At 51.6% G+C, this 17,161-nt stretch overlaps 1 protein-coding gene and 1 long non-coding RNA gene across 2 annotated transcripts in view; both read left to right on the top strand.

Moving 5' to 3' along the window:
* Positions 1 to 4,357, top strand: part of LOC146351852 (protein unc-13 homolog B-like) — a 133,309-nt gene extending 128,952 nt beyond the window's left edge. Inside the window, exons 29-31 of the mRNA XM_084832762.1 lie at positions 1,781 to 1,873; positions 2,212 to 2,371; positions 2,868 to 4,357. Coding sequence (XP_084688888.1) covers positions 1,781 to 1,873; positions 2,212 to 2,371; positions 2,868 to 3,153 — 539 coding nt within the window. The 3' untranslated portion in view covers positions 3,154 to 4,357. The remainder of the gene's footprint in view (positions 1 to 1,780; positions 1,874 to 2,211; positions 2,372 to 2,867) is intronic.
* The window catches only part of LOC146351847 (uncharacterized), a 1,244,848-nt gene that overhangs the window by 896,157 nt on the left and 331,530 nt on the right, over positions 1 to 17,161 (top strand). The window lies entirely within an intron of this gene.

Genomic DNA, 17,161 nt, shown 5'->3' with positions numbered 1-17,161 from the left:
GGCAGCGCAGGAGACCCAAGAGGTGGCCGGAGCCCCGCCGGGCAGAGAGCCACCGCTGCAGAGCTCAGGCTCGGGCGGGCGGAGCGAAGTGCAGGCGTAGCGGGTGAGGGCAGCCTTGCGATGCCCGCCTGAGCAGGCCAGCGCGTGCCTCCGGGGGCGGGGCTGGAAGGAGCAGCAGCACCAGTCCTCGCTCCTGGTCGGCCCAGTTCCTCTGCAGCCCGGCCGTGAGCTTCTCTCGGCAGTTCTGGTCTAGGTGGCCCACTCCTCCTCCTCCTCCTCCCTGGCTCAGGCGTGGGTGTGGCCTGCCCGCCGAGGGCTTCAGCTGCGGGGATCCCCTGGTGCAAGGCGGACTGCTGGCACGCTCGGCCTCGGCCTCTGTGCCGTCCCCCCGCCCCCCATACATGAGCAGCGTTCCCAAGGCCGGCTCGGCCTCACGGGGTGTTGTGGCCAACCGGGCTGCCACCTGACTCCTCTCTTTCTCTGTCTGCCCGCTGCTTGCCACAGTGCTTGGCGGGAAAGGCGCCTGGTCTGCGGCGTGTGAGGATGTCCGTCCTGAGCAGGGCGTGTTCGAGGCCGCTGAAGCCCCCCCTCCTCCGCCCCTCCCCCATGGCCTCTCCCGCCTCCCCTTCCACGACGCTTGCTCCGTGGCGGTGTGGCTGATGGGCTGTGCGTGCTTTCAGGCCCTCGGCTGGCACGCGAGCAGAGCTGCCCTGGGCGTTCTGCCAGGCCCGGTGGTAGGCTCTGATCACAGGCCTTTGCCGCTCGTGGTGCTGAGCAGCCAGCACGGCAGGGGAGGGGAGGGCCCCCTCTGGGGATGGGTCGTGGAGCTGTCCGGCCATGGCAGATCGCTCCGCTGGGCACTGAACGCCTGTGAAACAGCTGCCCAAGGCGGTGGCTCGGTGCAGCACCCGACTTTGCACACGCACACGAATGAATGACTGCAGCACCTTTTGCAGCAAATCATTGTCTCAATATATGGCAGATCAGTCGGATGATGGCTCGGTTCTGGTTTTCAGCCCTTGCCCCAAATTTGGCAGGGCCTGTTCCCTGCTGGGTGCTCAGGGGCCAGGGACAGCTCCAGCGCTGGCTGGGACGATGTGCTTTGACAGAGGCCAAGGCCGAGTGCGCAGGCCCCTCGCTGTTCCCAAGACTCCCCCCCGCCCCCCACATTCCGCTTTGTAAACACTCTTCCAGGGCCCAGAGTGCAAAGTCTGCTGCTGGGCTCTGTTTGGCAAGGCCCGCTACAGCCGCCCCGGGGTCTTTGGCCTCGCTCTTTCCTTCAGGCTGGTGGCGGAAGGAGCAGCCTCTGCAGAAGACAGAACCAAGCATGGGACGGCCGGTGCTCTGCTTCTTGCGCCAGCACGCCCCGCCGTCGGCGCCCTGCTCCCCCACCCTGTGTCCTCACACTGTCCACCGAGTGCTGGGGGGGAAGAAGGCGAGGGGGGCTGGATCCCCAGTAGGGGGCTCTTGCCAAAGAAGTGGGTGTGTCAGGCTAGGGCGCATCCAGTGGCATCCCTTCCAAGGGACGGGTCAGAACAGAGCGGGGCCTTGGGCTGGGTTGGCCCTGCCTCGAGTAAGATTTGGCCCAGAAAAGGTTCCCCAAGTCACCAGTCTTCTAAAACCTCCATAGAAAGGCAGGGCAGGGAACTGGGTGCCCTTTTCCTCAAGAGGAGGACAGCCATGGTGGGGCTGCCCGTGCCCTTGGGACTGGATCGGAGGCAGGTGCCACGGCTGCTCAGCTGTGTGTGCGCAGTGCCACCTGTCACTCTCTCCCTCTCAGGCTCGGGCGTGGATGACCCTGTGGGCGAAGTGTCCATTCAGATTGACCTGTACACGCACCCAGGCACCGGGGAGCACAAGGTCACCGTCAAAGGTAACAAAGCGCCAGGCCGAGCCTCCTGCCCGGGCAGCCGGGGGGGGGGGGGGGAGGGCGTTCCAGAGTCTGGGATCAGCGCCAGGCAGGCAGGCAGTGAGAAGCGGGCACTGGGCAGGGGGCTTCCAGGTGATGCTGAGGGCAGCATTGGGGTGTGCTGGGCTAAGCGAAGGGGGCTTCTGGAGAGCTGCCTTGAAGTGGGGCTTGCCCAGCATGTGGGGCCAGAACCTGTCCGCTTCCACGTGGAATGAACCTCGGGCCACGCAGGGAGAGGCCAAGCGGTTACTGCGGCTGAGGATTCTGATGGCTCTTCCTTGCTGCCCCTCTCCGCTGTGCAGTCGTGGCCGCCAACGACCTGAAGTGGCAGACCTCCAGCATGTTCCGCCCCTTTGTGGAGGTCACCATGATTGGCCCACACCAAAGTGACAAGAAACGGAAGTTTACCACCAAGTCAAAGAGCAACAACTGGGCTCCAAAGTACAATGAAACGTTCCACTTGTAAGTCCTCCCTCTGTGCCCTGTCCAGTGTCTTTGCTGCATTTCTCATCTCACCCTCCTCTCCCCTCCCCTCCCCGGACAGTGACGTGCAAATGGCCCCCTTTGCCTCCTCTCTCCCCACTGTGCACGCCGGCCTTAGTCTTGCCCCATGTAAGTTCAGGACTCCCGGCGTTTGCAGGAATTTCCACATCCCTTGCCTCAGCCACCCAGGATTCACCCTGCTGTCTTTGACTCGTGACCTGCAGGGATAGGATTTTCTGGGCAGTGTTTAGAACAAGGCTGCCAAGGAGAAAGATGCTGTCTTCCATCAGACCTGTGGTTGCTTTTTCCATCTTCAGGAAGCGAAGTAGGGGTGGGGTGAGGAGGACTGCCGGTCTCAAGGATTTCCTTGAATGGTCCCAGGTTGAAGTTGTGGCTGATGGGGATGGGCCCAAATGCCACCTCCGCCTTTGGGTTTCCGTTTCTCCTCACTTCTCGCTCTCTCGGTCTTGTGCAGCATTCTTGGAAATGAGGACGGGCCGGACGCCTACGAGCTGCAGGTGTGCTTGAAGGACTACTGCTTTGCCCGTGAGGACCGGGTCCTGGGCATAGCCGTGCTGCAGCTCAGGGACGTTGCAGACAAGGGGAGCTGTGCTTGCTGGTGCCCGCTGGGGCGTAGGGTCCACATGGACGATACGGGCCTCACCGTCCTGAGGATTCTCTCTCAAAGAACCAACGATGAGGTGGCCAAGGAGTTTGTCAAGTTGAAATCCGAGTCCCGCTCCACAGAGGAAGGGAGCTGAGCCCTCTGGTTCCATGCTTATCATGCGCCTTGTGCCAATACATGCAAAATGTGCAGCAACAGTTTGCCCTCCTGAGTCCCAGAAGGAACGTCACACCTCCGTCAGTCTCCTGCTGCCCGCAGAGGACCCTGCTGGCCCTGAGGGGAACAGCCCATTATCAGGCGCAGGCCGGAACACAGGGTGGGGTGGGGTGGGATGGGATGGGGTGGGGGGATGTCTTTGGGGCTGCGTGCCTGCTTTGGGGTTGCCCCTCTGGAGTTGGTGCTGTAGAACAAGAAACTTTATTCTCTTGAGTAGGCAGGCATTTAAAATTAATCCAGGGCAAACCGCCACTGGCGGGGGCAGCGGGGAGCTCCCCACCCTGCAAAGAAATCGTGCGCTTGCGGCGCTGGGGGGCACTGGCTGCACTTCCCAGGTGGGCGCAGACGCTCCTCCTCTCTGCTCCAGCGAGTGGCAGAGATGGTGGGGCGGGGAGGACATGTTTGTGAGCCTGAAGCTCTCGCTGGTCTAGGTGTGGGCAGGTCAGCCGTGCCTTGCCCAGACCGTGGCTATGCCCAGGTCTGCAGAGACAGCTTCGGATACTGGTCTGCAGGAGCTCCGCTGTCCCCACAGAGCAAGCACAGCACTGACCAAAAATCCCCGTTGCCACCTCAGCGTTGTCCTCCTCAAGGGCCGCCTTATTTTCCATCGCGTTGTGTTTCTACACCAAGTCTTTGTCCTGGGAGGGGGCTTCTCTTCTCTTCCTGCCCCGCACCCCAGTGTCGCCATTGGGCCGTGCAGGGAGGAGGGTTGCCTGGTGCCCCCTGGGAAATAACTTTGCACTAGGTTACAGGAACAAGCCAGCTGGCCGCCTGGATCTGTCCTTGGCTGCCGAGTTGGACGGTCCAGTCCTCGCACATCATGTACTGTAGCGCTCTCAATAAACATCCGAGCACTGCATGGGGCTGGAGGGAATCTATTTGTATATTTTGGGGGGTTATTTTTCTATTTTTCTCTTGGCACTTGTACAGCTGTATGATATGAACCTTGTATTTCACAAACCTGCTTTTAGATGCTGCTTAGCTGTTGTCAATGGATGTAACATAAAAATGCTCATTGGATCACCACAATATTATTGATTCAATTTTTAATCACTGTTAAATGTGCCGTTGTTGCAGGAAGCGGTCAGCGTAGCCCTTAATAAAGGACCTTTTAGCAGCATTCACCGTCTGTGGCGCCTTTCTCTGTCGAACTGCGCTGGCCCTGCTGTGGCGGGTGTGTGGGTGGCTTCAGACATCCCCATGCAGGCTTCAGTGGATGTCCGCAGGTCTCTCCCTGAACTTTCACCAAACAGGGACCGCATAGTGCATGTAAAAAGATAAGGGAGGGGGTGCCAGCGGTGCTGCTTGCCGAAGTGTTTGCCTGGGTCCCCTCTGCCTAGGAGCATCTCCAGCACACAGAGGGAGCACCTTCCACCTCAAAGCATGGGGGCTCTCCCAGAGTGGAACACGTTAGACCAAAGGCCTATTACAGGAGTGGGCAATTTGTGGCACTCCAGATGTTTAGGCCTAGCACTCCCATCATCCCCCCACCCCCAGCTAAAGATGTGGGAGAGATCCGCCATGGAGTCAGGTGAGTTCAGATTTCCATGAATCCAGCCTGCGGCCTCCACAATGGACTGGCTTTATCCAAGGCATGCAGATCCCATGGACTTTCAGACCACTTTTTTTTACTTTGGGGGGATTTGCGCGAATTCACACTTGTGCGAATGTGCATTAGTACCATGCGCACTTGCACTAGAGCACACTTGTGCGAGTGGAATTAAATTCTCACTGTAAAAAGTCCAAATCTGTCAATAAGCAGACAATGGAACAAACGATAGCTGACAACCCATGAAACACCAACGAAATTGCTTTAAGAAAATCTGTACATCCTACTCCCAGCTGATGGGAGTTGTAGGCCAAAACATCTGAAGGGCTACAAGTCGTCCACCCCTGGCTCCTCTAGTCCAACTTTCTGTTTGCTTAGTGGCCGGCCGGCCGGCCCAATGGGAAGCCCAGAAGCCAGACATGAGCGCAATAGCACTCTCCTCGTGTTCCCCAGCAACTGGTATTCAAAGGCATGCTGCTTCAGGTACTGGAGGCGATACATGGCCATCAGTGACTAGTAGCCATTGATAGCCTTCTCTGTGAATGTATCCAATCCCCTTTTAAAGCTGTCCAAGCTCCTGGCTGTCGCCATATTTTGCGGCTGCAGATTCACTCAGTTAACTCTGTCCTGTGTGAAGAAGCAGCTGTGTCACCTGGGAGGTGATTCCCGTGGCACTTGGGAGGTGTCACCTGGGAGGTGATTCCCGTGGCACTTGGGAGGTGTCACCTGGGAGGTGATTCCCGTGGCACTTGGGCCCAGCTGCCTCCCTGGTGTCAGTCCTGCTGTCTGCATCCTGATGACTTTCTTGGCAGCTCTTGTGTGGATGCATTTGGCAATCGCCCCTTGCTGGGCCAGAGCACCAGCTTTAGACATCAGTTAAGCATGAAGCACTGGGCCCGTGGTTTGGCCAAGAGTTACTGAGCTGCTTCCTTCTTGCATAGCCATATGCCAGTGGACCAGTAGATGCAAGACACTCCTCTGAGGTGAGGGAGAAGGGATCTGAGTAGCTGAGCAAAGAAGGTGATGGGACCGCATGCACAAGATGCTTGAGTGCTGTACCAAAGAAAGCAAAGTCTGCCCTGCTGGCACCTACAGCACAAGACAGGATCTGTTTGGGTTTTCTGGATGGGAGCTTGTGGAGAGATGATGTCTGTGAGGGACCTGAGGGTAGGCCTGACTAGGCCTTGTAAGTAGTTTGGCTCAAGCAACCAACCAAAGTGCCTGATGGGATTGAGTGAGTGTGTGTGTGTGTGTGTGTGTCTGACCATGAGAAGATATTGTAACTTGCTCATAAGGGATGACTCTCATGACTGGAATACAACAATTATCATAGAATCATAGAATAGTAGGGTTGGAAGGGGCCTACAAGGCCATCGAGTCCAACCCCCTGCTCAATGCAGGAATCCAAGTCAGAGCATCCCTGACAGATGGCTGTCCAGCCTCGTCTTGAAGGCCTCCAGTGTGGGAGAGCCCACCACTTCCCTAGGTCATTGGTTGCATTGTCGTATTGCTCTGGCAGTCAGGAAGTTTTTCCTGATGTTCAGCCAGAATCTGGCTTCCTGTAACTTGAGCCCATTATTCCGTGTCCTGCTCTCTGGGATGATCGAGAAGAGATCCTGGCCTTCCTCTCTGTGACAACCTTCCAAGTACTTGAAGAGCGCTATCATATCTCCCCTCAGCCTTCTCTTCTCAGGGCTAAACATGCCCAGTTCTTTCAGTCTCTCTTCATAGGGCTTTGTTTCCAGTCCCGATCATCTTTGTTGCCCTCCTCTGAACCCTCTCCAGCTTGTCTGCATCCTTCTTCAAGTGTGGTGCCCAGAACTGGACACAGTACTCCAGATGAGGCCTAACCAGTGCTGAGTAGAGGGGAACTAGTACTTCCCGGGATTTGGAAGTGATGCTTCTATGAATGCAGCCCAAAATAGCATTGGCCTTTTTTGCAGCCACATCACATTGTTGGCTCATATTCAGCTTGTGATCGACAACAATTCCAAGATCCTTCTCGCTTGTAGTGTGGTTGAGCCACGTATCCCCCATCTTGTAACTGTGCATTTGGTTTCTTTTTCCTAGGTGCAGAACTTGGCATTTGTCCCTATTAAATGCCATTCTGTTGTTTTCTGCCCAGCGCTCCAGTCTATCCAGATCACTTTGAATTTTGTTTCTGTCTTCCAAAGTATTAGCTATCCCGCCCAATTTTGTGTCATCTGCAAATGTGATCAGCATTCCCTGCACCTCCTCCTCCAAGTCATTCATAAAAATGTTGAAGAGCACTGGGCCCAGGACTGAGCCCTGCGCTACCCCACTCGTTACCTCTCCCCAGTTGGAGAAGGTCCCATTGATAAGCACTCTTGGAGTCCGATCCTGTAGCCAACTGTGGACCCACCGGATCGTTGTTTCATCTAGCCCACTTTGAGCTCGTTTGCTCATCAGGAGATCATGGGGCACTTTGTCGAAAGCTTTGCTGAAGTCGAGGTATATGATGTCTACAGCATTCCCACGGTCTACAAGGGAGGTTACTTGATCAAAAAATGAGATCAGATTTGTCTGGCAGGACTTGTTTTTGACAAATCCATGTTGGCTTCGAGTCATCACGGCATTGTTGTCAAGGTGCTTCCAGATGGATTGCTTTATGATCTGCTCCAGAATTTTCCCAGGGATTGATGTCAGACTGACTGGTCTGTAGTTCCCATGTTCCTCCTTTTTGCCCTTTTTGAAGATAGGGACAACGTTAGCCCTCCTCCAGTCATCTGGCACTTCCCCCGTCCTCCATGATTTCTCAAAGAGAATAGACAGCGGTTCTGAGAGTTCTTCTGCCAGTTCCTTGCAGTTCATCTGGCCCTGGAGATTTGAACTCATTCAAAGGAATTAGGTGTTCCTCGACCATACGCCTGTCCATCTCAAGCTGCAATCCTGCCCCTTCAGCCTGTACTTCGCCTTTGCCAGGGGGGTCATAGACCCTCTTTTGGGAGAAGACTGAGCCAAAGTAGCAATTGAGCACCTCTGCCTTTTCTTTGTCATCTGTTATTGTTTTGCCATCCTTATTTAATAGCTGAACCACCATTTCTTTCCTCTGCCTTTTACTATGCACGTAGCTGAAGAAAGCCTTTTTGTTGTTTTTAACATCCCTTGCTAACCTCAGCTCATTCTCAGCTTTAGCCTTCCTGACGCCATCCCTGCAATTCTGTGCTATCTGCCTGTACTCTTCCTTTGTTACTTGGCCTTCTTTCCACTTCCTATATGTGTCCTTTTTTGTTTTCAGGTCATCCCTAAGCTTTTTGTGAAGCCACATTGGCTTCTTCTGTTGTCTTCCACCTTTTCTTCTTGTTGGAATTGCTTGTGATTGTGCCTTGAGAATTTCCTTTTTTAAAAGCTCCCACCCATCTTGGACTCCTTTTCTCGCTAGCATCGCTTGCCATGGGACCTTACTGATCATTGTTCTGAGTTTATGAAAATCAGCTTTCCTAAAATCCAGGGTATGCGTTTGACTACACTCGGCTTTTGCTTCCCTTAGAACCAAGAACTCAAGTACAATATGGTCGCTTTCCCCCAGAGTTCCTGTAACTGCTACTTTATCCACTAAGTCGTCTCTGTTGGTTAGGATCAAGTCAAGGATAGCCAATCCTCTAGTTCCTTCCTCTACTTTCTGTAGGAGGAAGTTATCCGCCACACAAGTCAGGAATGTCCTGGAGGGGCCATGTTTTGCAGAATTTGTCTCCCAACAAATGTCGGGGAAATTGAAGTCCCCCATTACTACTACATCATGCTTCCTTAAAACATTGGCTATTTGCTTTTCAAAAGTTTCATCCTTGTCTTCTCCTTGACTGGGTGGCCGGTAGTAGACTCCGACCACCAGGTTCCTTTTATTCTTTGCTCCATTTTTTTCAACCCAGATGCTCTCAATGGAGCTACCAAGCTCCTCCTCCTGTATTTCTGTGCAGATATATGTATTTTTCACATACAGTGCAACCCCACCTCCCTTTCTGTTCCTCCTGTTCTTTTGGAACAAGTTATATCCTTCAACTGCTGTATTCCAGTCATGAGAGTCATCCCACCAAGTCTCAGTTATACCTATCAGGTCATAATTTCCCTCTTGTATTAAGAGTTCAAGTTCGTTCTGTTTATTTCCCATACTCTGGGCATTAGTATATAGACATCGAAGACCATGTGCTTCATAGTCTGGCTTTCTTCCTACATGTGTCTGAAGACTATTATTGGGCGCTATCAGAGCTGTTCTCTCCGTTGCAGTGCATGCGCCTACGTCCATTGTTGCCCCCAACATTACATCTCCCTTCCCCGTAGGATTCAGTTGAAAGCCCTCCTGATGAAGTTCTTCATGCTGTGGCCAAACACAGTCTTCCCATCCTTTGTGAGGTACAACCCGTCCCTAGCCAACAGCCCATCATCCAGGAAGTATAGCCCGTGGTCCCAGAATCCAAATGTCTCTCGTCGGCACCACCTTCGTAGCCAGTCATTCACCCGGAGTATTTTTTGTTCCCTTTCTATCCCTCTTCTAACTACTGGAAGGATGGATGAGAAAACTATCTGGGCCCCAAAGTTCTGGAGTTTCCTTCCCAAAGCTTCAAAGTCTGACGTGATCTCTTCGTAGCTCCGCTTGGCGGTATCATTTGTTCCCACATGGATGAGAAGAAAGGGATCCCTGTCAGTGGGCTTTATGAGTGCAGGCAACCTTTCAGTCACGTCTCTAATCCGTCCTCCCGGGAGACAACATACCTGGCGAGTCCACGGGTCTTCGCGACATACTTGGGTCTCGATCCCACGCAGCAAGGAGTCTCCCACTACTACCACTCTTCTTCTTCTTGTAGGCCTGGGTTTCATCGCCTCTGTTTGACTGACCTTCAGCCTCTTGCTCACTCTCATGCAGGTTCCCCTGTGATTCTTCCTCTGCAGGCTGTCCTCCAGTCTCATCCGCAAGTACCTGGAATCGGTTCCACAGCTCCACTGCTTCCACTGGTGCAGAGTGGCGTCTACTTCTTCTCCTAACTGTCACCCTTTTCCAAGGAGTATCCTCTACTCCATTTTTCTTCACCTCAGCATTTCCCACTGCCTCATCTTGCTGTTGCTCTTCAAGCTTCTGGTCTGCCCTTTGCTGCTGTAGTTCTCCCATTCTGTCCAAGAGCTCTTCGTGTTCTCTTATTCCCCGGAGGGTCGACAGTCGCTGCTCCAGTCCACTTACTTTTTCCTCCAGCAGCGTGATCAACTTGCACTTGTTGCAGGTGTCGGCCACGTTGTTCTCCGGCAAGAAAACAAACATTGCACACACCTTGCAGGTCACCACCACTGGAGAGTCCTGTGCTTCCATTGCCTCTTTTCCCTTTTTGGGTCTAGCTTTGTGATTGTTCTAGACTAGCCTGTGCCTGCTCCTCTACTCAGTAGAGGTTAAAAGCAGAGTCCCACTGGTGTGGAAGTGTGTGCTCTTAGCCTCTGTCTCCTTTGTCTCCTTTGTCTCTTCAACCACTGCAACTCCCCCGGCCAACTCCTGTTTCCTCCCCCTGTTCGCTCGCTCTCTGGGAGCTTGCTTGCTTCTGTAGTCCCTGGACCAGCTGGAGCAGCTTGCTCTGCTCTGCTCTGCTCAGCTGGGAGGTGGGAAACAGGATATAACTTGTTCAAAAAGAACAGGAGGAACAGAAAGGGAGGTGGGGTTGCTCTGTATGTGAAAAAGACATATCTCTGCACAGAAACACAGGAGGAAGAGCTTGGGAGCCCCGTTGAGAGCATCTGGATCAAAATGGGGGATACATGGTTCAACAACACTACAAGCGAGAAGGATCTTGGAATTGCTGTCGATCACAAGCTGAATATGAGCCAACAATATGATGTGGCTGCAAAAAAGGCAAATGCTCTTTTGGGCTGCATTAATAGAGGCATGTAGGGCCGCGGTGGCTTAGTGGTTAAGACGCTGAACTGCAGACTGGAAGGTCGGCAGGACAGCAGTTCGAGACCCGAGTGCCGTGTGACGGAGTGAGCTCCCATCTTCAGTCCCAGCTCCTGCCAACCTACCAGTTCGAAAGCAAGAAATTGCAAGTAGATAAATAGGTACCGCCTCGGCGGGAAAGGTAACAGCGTTCCGTGCACCTCGGTGTTCAGTCATGCCGGCCGCATGACCACGGAAGCATCTTCAGACAGCGCTGGCTCTTCGGCTTAGAAACGGGGATGAGCACCGCACCCTAGAGTCGAACACGACTGGTTGGGGACACCTTTACCTTTTTAATAGAGGCATAGCTTCCAAATCCCGGGAAGTACTAGTTCCCCTCTACTCAGCACTGGTTAGGCCTCATCTGGAGGACTGTGTCCAGTTCTGGGCACCACACTTGAAGAAGGATGCAGACAAACTGGAGAGGGTTCAGAGGAGGGCAACAGAGATGATCAGGGGACTGGAAACAAAGCCCTATGAGGAGAGACTGAAAGAACTGGGCATGTTTAGCCTTGAGAAGAGAAGACTGAGGGGAGATAGGATAGCGCTCTTCAAGTACTTGAAAGGTTGTCACAGAGAGGAAGGCCAGGATCTCTTCTCGATCATCCCAGGGTGCAGGACACGGAATAATGGGTTCAAGTGACAGGAAGCCAGATTCCGGCTGAACATCAGGAAAAACTTCCTGACTGTAAGAACAATACGACAATGGAACCGATTACCTGGGGAGGTGGTGGGCTCTCCCACACTGGAGGCCTTCAAGACGAGGCTGGACAGCCACCTGTCAGGGATGCTCTGACTTGGATTCCTGCACTGAGCAGGGGGTTGGACTCGATGGCCTTGTAGGCCCCTTCCAACCCTACTATTCTATGATGCTATGATAAGCAACAAATTCCTATCCACCAAAGTAACTCATCCCTAAAGATAAGAAGGCCACTGTGTTGATAAGACTGTTGCTGAGTACTACTTGGTTTCTGAGCATGCGTAGTGTGTTTTCTTTGTTCTCCAACTTTCGCTCTGTTTAAATGCATTCTGTTTCTTTTGGGCCGGGGGTGGGGGGACACACTTCCAGTCTCTCCCATGGCAGTGATGTGCTTTAATAAATTTCTGACTGTTCAGCCTAACCTGCCTTGGATATTTCCTTAACGATTTGGTGCTGTGACTTGGATCCCAAACACTGAGGAGAATCGAACCAATTTGGACCGCCATTCACTGAACATCCCAGAAGCGCACATCAAGGTAAGAGACCTTTTGAAATCACTAATCATTTGCTTCTCTCTAGCAGTCATATTACTCTATACTCTGAATCCTGCTTCTTTGCTACCTGATCCTTCTGAAAATATCCCTTATGATTGTTTAGAAGTGGTTGAACACTTAGCAAAGCCACATCCAGACTTGTCAGATGAGCCACACACTAATATAGACTGTGTGTATTTTGTGGATGGGACCTGTCAAAGAAATGCTGAAAAGATTTGCTGTCTTCCCATACTGTAATAGAAGAAATTCTGTTGCCTAACTGTACTTCTGCTTAACAGGAAGCACTTTTTGCCCTCTCCAGGGCCACTGCCTTATTCCATTCAGCAATAAACCAGTCTCCCATGGCAACTTTTGAAGATGTTGCATAACTCCAAAATCAGACCCAAATGTTGAAAAAGAAAAGTGGAGACTGGCTGGTTGTTCTCAGTACACTGACCATTTGTGGCGCTCCCGGACGGCCGCCTGGTAGTGCCCATGGCCCCTCTTCCCCACCTTCTAGTAGCTGATAAGAAGGGTAGAATCAAGTGGGTCAATCCCCTAAGATGTGAAGGTGCCACAATGATTTAGATCAAGCAAGTTGCATAAATGTGAATAATGTGTTTAATGTACTCAGTAACTTCGTTTTTGCTTTTAGAGAAAATGTCTTTATATCTGTGTTTGTGGCTATTGTTCCTGCCATGTAAGAGTGTAAGCGTTTTACTCCTCTTAGTCATCAAATACTTGTCCTTTCGGTCTGCTAGACAGATTGTCCTATGTGCCACCTGAAACCTACACAGAATCATAGAATAATGGGGTTGGAAGGGGCCTACAAGACCATCAAGTCCAACCCCCTGCTCAGTGCAGGAATCCAAGTCAGAGCATCCCTGACAGGTGGCTGTCTAGCCTCGTCTTGAATGCCTCCAGTGTGGCAGAGCCCACCACCTCCCTAGGTCATTGGTTCCATTGTCGTATTGCGCTAACAGTCAGGAGGTTTTTCCTAATGTTCAGCCGGAATCTTGCTTCCCGTCACTTGAGCCCATGATTCCGTATCCTGCACTCTGGGATGATCAAGAAGAGATCCTGGCCTTCCTCTCTGTGACAACCTTTCAAGGACTTGAAGAGCGCTATCCTATCTCCCCTCAGTCTTCTCTTCTCAAGGCTAAACATGCCCAGTTCTTTCAGTCTCTCCTCATAGGGCTTTGTTTCCAGTCCCCTGATCATCTTTGTTGCCCTCCTCTGAACCCTCTCCAGTTTGTCTGCATCCTTCTTCAAGTGTGGTGCCCAGAACTGGACACAGTCCTCCAGATGAGGCCTAACCAGTGCTGAGTAGAGGGGAACTAGTACTTCCCGGGATTTGGAAGCGATGCTTCTATGAATGCAGCCCAAAATAGCATTTGCCTTTTTTGCAGCCACATCACACTGTTGGCTTATATTCAGGAGGCATGATTATATGCTCTTTCGCATGCTTGATCACCTTCATGGTGAGTGCTGCTACTGACATTCCAGCCGTCTTCTGACCTGATCGTTTGATCATTGTCCGGTGCGAAACCGCAATGGCAAAGAGACAACTCCAGCTGCTTTTCTTGATTCAACGGCAAGTCCAATGATCCAATGCTTTTATTTGTTCAGGCTACTCTGTGCCACGTCCCACCCTCAGATACAGGAAGCTACACACACAGGGTCTGTCTGTCTGTACTGGCTTGTCCAGGTGCCACTGAGCTGTGCTGCCACTATCAGTACAATTCTACTGGGCTTTCCTGGGCACTGTGGAGCACGGAGGGATTGCTAGCAGGGCTTCTGAGCCCTGCCCTTTCGGGACTCCGTGCATGCGCCTGTTTCAATGGAGTTGTAACCTTTCTATGACATCTGGGAATCATATGGTGCTTGTTTTGTTGGAAAACTACAGAGACAAAAGGAGCTTCTGCAAGTAGTCATGTAGGCCAGGTCACTGGCATGGCCCCCAGGACTGCCGCCTCAGAGCCATTGGACTTCCCTGGCTCCAAGGCCATGAAGCAGCCCCTTATGGCTGACATGATGCCCTCCCCAGCCCTGCTGTGTGAGGACCATCTCCCACGCGAAAGGGGGCAGGCTTGCCGCTTCTTCCTTTGCCCATCCTAGGGTTCAGCCCTGGCACTGAAGACAGGTGGCAGGACTGAGCCCTGGCACGCATTTTAAGGCCCAATCCCCTCCCCTCTGAGAGGGAATAAGTGGTGTGGATTCCAAGGAAAAAGGAAGGTCTTGAGGCTTGTTCCCCAGGTCCTTCTGACCAAAGAAGCCACAAAAAGAGTAATGTCCGCAGTATCCTTAACTTCCTGATTACAGAGACCTTCCACCTTACTTGAAACCATTCTGCCTAGGCCCATGAGCTTCTTGGCGCCTCCTTTTTCTATTGCTGACTTTTATTTACTTGAGATAGCCGTATCCCACCTTTGACTTCAACAAGAAATTCACAAAGTGGCTTCCAAACATGGAAACTAATACAATATAAAGTAACAAAATAATAAGGCTACACCAACAATAGCAAAAGCAGACAAAATCAACGCTGCAATAATGATGACTCTATAAGAATAAAAATGTAGCAGCAGCATAAAAGTGTCACTGTTCCTTAAAAGCATGGCCAAGAACAGTGATTTTACCCTGGCACCTTGAGCCAGGCAGAGCTGGCACCCGGTGGCTTCCTCTGAAGCAGATGTTGCTGCAGAGAAGCTCCCCCCCCGGTTGCGGCTGGCCTCACCTCTGAAGGTGGCTCATGTGGAGAGTCAGGGCTTCTGCAGATGGCCTCAGGATCCTGGCAGAATCATACGAGAGCAGCTGCGCCTTCAGATTACCAGATCCCAAGCCCTGTAGGGCTTTACTGGCCAAGTCCAGCAGCATGTTGACTCTGGCCTGGAAACAGATGGGGAGCCAACAGAAGTGTTGACTAGATTTGGGGTACGGTGCAGGATGCATGCAGAGCTAGCCCTGAACGCTGACAATCTGGGCACAGGTCAGCGAGTGCCTCCTCTGCCCTTGCAGACCCATCAGAGTGAGTTCAGGATGATGGCCCACTTTCCTTTTGGGAACATGACGCTGGAGGGTCCTTGCCCACAAGAAGGATGATGCCACAAGCAGCCACTTAGGTCTGGCTTGGATCATTTTTCCATTTGTGCTCATTTGCAGTCTCAAGGGTGGCTTGGTTTTGTTCTCAATATGTGCTCTGCAGAAAGGGAGCAACATGGGCTAGAGAGAAGGCTGGGGGTTGCAGAGGGAAATCTCTGCACTGCCTCGGAGTGTGCACAGTGGGAGCATGGCGGTGGTTTCTGTGGATTGGCAACCAGGGCCGACATTGGCACAGAGCATCTTGGAGCTTTTCTACATGAGTCTGTTAATTGTCTATTAATCCACTCTATCTACTTTTGGTTTCATCACAGAATTGAGATCCAAGCATTACAGGAAGAGCATTTCCTTTTCTGCTTTTCCATTACATAACCTCTAGGTGGCACTGCAGTATAGCGGGATAGTGCAAATACACAAGCGCCTAGGGCACCCACCTTGTTCTCCTTCCGGCGCCAGGTGAAGACCTTTTTATCCGGCGCCAGGTGAAGACCCAGGCGTTTTAGCTTCCTAGTCTTTTAACTTCGGTGTTTTAAATCTGTATTTTAAATCTCTGCATTGCTGCTAGGTTTTATTCTGGTTGTATTGTTATATTGTGGTTTTAATGCTTTTATATTTTATTTTGTTTTGTCCTGCTCTTTTTGGTTTTAATTTTTGTGAACCACCCAGAGAGCTTCAGCTATTGGGCGGTATAGAAATGAAATAAATAAGCAAGCAAGCAAGCAGAAACAGCGCTTTCTTTCACTTTCACAATTAAATGCCGCATTTTCCCTGCTCTAACAAAACTCGCCAAAAGTGCTCATTAGGCACAGAAGCTAAACTGGAGGGTGATAATGTGGTCTAAAGAGCCCATAAACAACTGTGAGTGGGGAATGACGAGCGCACAATAAATGCCTCGTGTAGAAGAGCCCTTGGACACCTACCAAGGCCCCAGCATCCTGGCAGGGGAGACTGCTGGTGCCTGTCCTGTTCTTTCACCCATTTTTTTTAAGGTTGCAGCCCAGCGCTCTGAGCAGCGCAGGGTGGCTGGATCTATGTGCCACACTAGTTTCACACAATGGCCCTAATGTAGCATCACCTGTGGAAATTTAGAATGTGGAAAACAAAAGGCACCTAGACAGCTCCCCGGCACTGCTTGTAATGGTGCTGTTGCCAGATAAGCCCAAAGAGCCCCACCAGAGGTCATCTTGGCCAGGGGCCCTTCAAACCTGGAGCCAACCTTGTTGCTGGAGGCTGTGAGTATGCACAGGTCTCAGGAGTAGATACATACAACCATTTTTTAAATAACCCATCATAGGAATGAAGTCCTTTAACATGCATAGCGCTCTGCTTGTAAGGTTGTCTTGCAAAACTTTTGAAATGTGGGTTGAGCCAGAATATGGCGGGTAGCATTATGGGCAAGTATTTCCGTGTCCTCCGTGAATAAACCTACACAATGGTGACATCAGAAATGGCAATATTAAAAAAACAGGAGGAGAACACCACAGCCCCTGGGGAGACTTAAAGAGGCCACTGTGGAGCCAAGGAATTTCAAAGGGAGATCAGAGCGAGAGCCTGACGAGTTACAATTCATTGATAGGTTCAGTTCTATCACAAGAGGCTTGAACTGGGATGAAGGTTTTTTTAAAAAACAAAATAACACTACATGCTTTAATCAGTTCTCGTAGTGCCAAGATGTGTGTGCTATCAGCAGCAACTGTTTTGTGAATGGCCAGTTAATAATGTACAGTAGAAGCGCAGTATTTTCTGCATTTAATTTCTTTCTGACCTCACTATTTCCAATTCATACACCCACCATACCATAGGTACTGTATACTATATACCTGAAACTCTCGATAACATGTCCTTCCTCTGATGGAGTCGGGATTGAACGGAATAAGGAAGAGAGCTCCCTGACTGTTTTCAATGGGCTGGAGAATGTGTTAATCTAGTTTCATAGAATCATAGAGTTGGAAGTCCCTCAAAGGTCATCTATTCCAACCTCCTGCTGCTGAAACAGGAAACCCACTACTGCTACAGCATCCCCAATAGGTCAGGCACCTGGCCTCTGCTTGAACATCCCTAGTAAAGAAGAGACACCACCTTGCAAGGCCAGCTGTTCTGCTCTCAGACAGCTCATTC

Source organism: Heloderma suspectum, chromosome 2 (assembly GCF_057233095.1).
Source record: "Heloderma suspectum isolate Gila_16-S chromosome 2, 16-S_ref, whole genome shotgun sequence".
Lineage (NCBI taxonomy): Eukaryota > Metazoa > Chordata > Lepidosauria > Squamata > Helodermatidae > Heloderma > Heloderma suspectum.
Note: the sequence above shows the minus strand (reverse complement) of the source record. Positions and strands in the feature narration are given on the sequence as shown.